This window comes from Cyprinodon variegatus, unplaced genomic scaffold (assembly GCF_000732505.1).
Source record: "Cyprinodon variegatus isolate N-32 unplaced genomic scaffold, C_variegatus-1.0 Scaffold1969, whole genome shotgun sequence".
Taxonomy (NCBI): Eukaryota; Metazoa; Chordata; class Actinopteri; order Cyprinodontiformes; family Cyprinodontidae; genus Cyprinodon; species Cyprinodon variegatus.
In genome coordinates, this window is record NW_015152422.1 from 7,197 (window position 1) to 9,666 (window position 2,470).

The 2,470-nt window shown below is 35.3% G+C and overlaps 1 protein-coding gene across 1 annotated transcript in view; it reads right to left on the reverse strand.

The window, feature by feature from the left end:
• Positions 1-38: 38 nt before the first annotated feature.
• LOC107104946 (histidine N-acetyltransferase-like) overlaps positions 39-2,470 on the reverse strand; it is a 53,860-nt gene continuing 51,428 nt past the window's right edge. Inside the window, exon 4 of the mRNA XM_015405062.1 lies at positions 39-2,028. Within this exon, the coding sequence (XP_015260548.1) occupies positions 1,800-2,028 (229 nt within the window). The 3' untranslated portion in view covers positions 39-1,799. The remainder of the gene's footprint in view (positions 2,029-2,470) is intronic.

The following is a 2,470-nucleotide window of genomic DNA, read 5'->3' on the forward strand; positions in this document are numbered from 1 at the left end:
GTGGAAACTTTCCCCTTTAAAAAAAACTACAAAATAAACTAAAAGTGCAGAATGTGTTATTAATGTTGGTTTTTATCCGCCGCAGATCAGGGAGCATTCAGACAATAAGCAGAATGTTAGTGCCTTTAAAAAATTCAAATCTTTCTTTTTATCATTTAGATAAAAAATAAAAAGATGCATCCTTTAAGAATCATTTCTGCTGCAACGGTTTTAAAACAAAATGTAAAATAACAAAAATCGTCTTTGTTATTGAATTTTCTGTCAATGTTGAAAAAATTTTAATTTATTGGTCAAAGACGATTAATTATCAGATTAAAATCATCTTAATAAATAAACTAAAACCACATTTCTCTATTTCCTGTTATTTTCCATTTTATTCGTCTGATTTGTTTTATATATTTATATAAATGAACTTTTTGTTTTTCTTAAAGTTTTAAAATGAATTTCAGTAAATTAAATTAAAACTGGATATGATTCTGTGAAACTAGAAACTTTTGCTTAGAAAATGTTATTTGTTGCATTAAAAATAAAATTTGTCTTTTTTTTCTTTCAGTTCTGTGATTGAGTTTTATTTTGAAAATCCCGTTTCTTTGTCAGTGAGCCTTGCAGAGAGACGCCTGCGATGCTGATTGGTTGACACGCCTGGATCTAACGGCTTCCTATTGGTCGCATTGTTTTCTGTCTTTTTTATCGTTTTAGTTCACGTCTGTTTTTTTATTTAACATTCTGTTGAACGCTGGTTTAAAAAATGAATGTTGGACTTTAACTTTAGATCAAAGTTATCTTTGTGAACATTGTGTTTTTTTTTCTTGCATTAAACACAGGTTATCATGCATTTATATCTACATATGGGACCTCATTTAGCCTGCAGTTTTTGCCATCTTTGTGAGGACCCACACTCCTAAAGTTGGATTAGGGAAACGATGAGGCAATGCTCCATCCATCCAGACTAACAGAACAGGCAGATTATTTTAATGTTCCTTCCAAAGGAGATTAAATAAAAAAGGGATTAGTTTCTCTGCAATAATCTGAACTAAAGTTAGAGCATAGATGAAGTTCTTGTTAACGGCGGATAGTTTCAGTCCATGTTCCAGTTAACCTGGTTAGAAGGAAGGAGGAGGAGCATCTGACCCGAGCAGATCAAAGCTTTAGATGTTTATATCAGAGAATCCTTTGATTCTCATCCTGACTCTAGATATCGATGCTCACAGAAGAAAAAAAGGGAATCTCTTAAATCCTGAACTTTCCCAGCTTAGAAAACCTCCATGGTTTAGTTAAAGTGCCTTTAAACTTGTGCAGACGTCGTAACCCAACTCAGCCTTCCGACTAATAAAGGTTTAACAGAAAGAAGGTTTGAAATGAGGGGCTGAACTAGTTCTAGATTTCATTATTGCTACCAGAAAAACTAATCTTACAATTCATCCTTTAAAAGAAATAGAGCTAACCACAAATGCACTAAGTGAATAAGGTTGGTTATTGTCTGACACTATTGAGTCACTATGCTTCAGTTAGGTTGACATCACGCTAATGTTGATTCTCTCAGACTGATGATTGGAGGTTTCTATATTTACATGCAACAGATTTGATGCAAAGTCCAATTTAGAATAACCCAGCCCAAAAATATTGTGCTATTAGCCTGCAGGAAACTCTGTTGCTGAGTTAATCATCCACCTGTGAGCTAACTTTCCCTTCGTTAAAATATATCAGAATGTAAGTTTGTTAAAATATATTTTTCTTTCTGTCCAGAAATGATTCTTTTTTTCAGTGTTTGACTTCTATCAGTTTCCTCCTTCCCTGTTTTAGAGCAGGTCTGATTCCACCACGCATTGCTCGGTGTACTCCTTCACCAGCTCTACGTTTAAAGTGTTCTGGCAGAAATCAGCCATGGGCCTCCAAAGACCAGGATCCAGGAAGATCTGGCACATCACATGACCCTTCAGGCTGGCTGTGTGCTGCTGGAGGTGGCACAGGAACTGCTGCTGAGCCAGATCCAGATCTTTACCAAACATGTCAATATTCAGGTAATACCTGCGTGAGAAGAAAAGAAAATGTTACCCGGAGAAAAACAATCAGCTGGATGCTTTCTCATCACTGTCTTTAGGTGGATATGGAAACCAATCGCTGATATAATGTCATTATTCTAGTCTAAATCTGAAAAACAAATCGTATTCTATCCCACATTTCAGAAAGTGAAACTCTTCAAGCCTTTGTTTCTTATTTTTTTTTGATAATTTTGGATGTCAGGTAATGAAAAAGTCGTTTTCTGGTTAAATTAGGAGATCAGACAACACAAACATCATTAATATGTTTTTATAAGAAAAGGCTAAATGGAGCACAGAGGACCGCTGAAAGGAACACATGGCGACTTTCCCCCATAAAAACAGCCTGAGGTCGTCTTCAATCAGCCAACTTGGGTTTTATCGGGTTTATTTTGAAACTAAAACAACGATTTACGTTGCTTCTAACAACT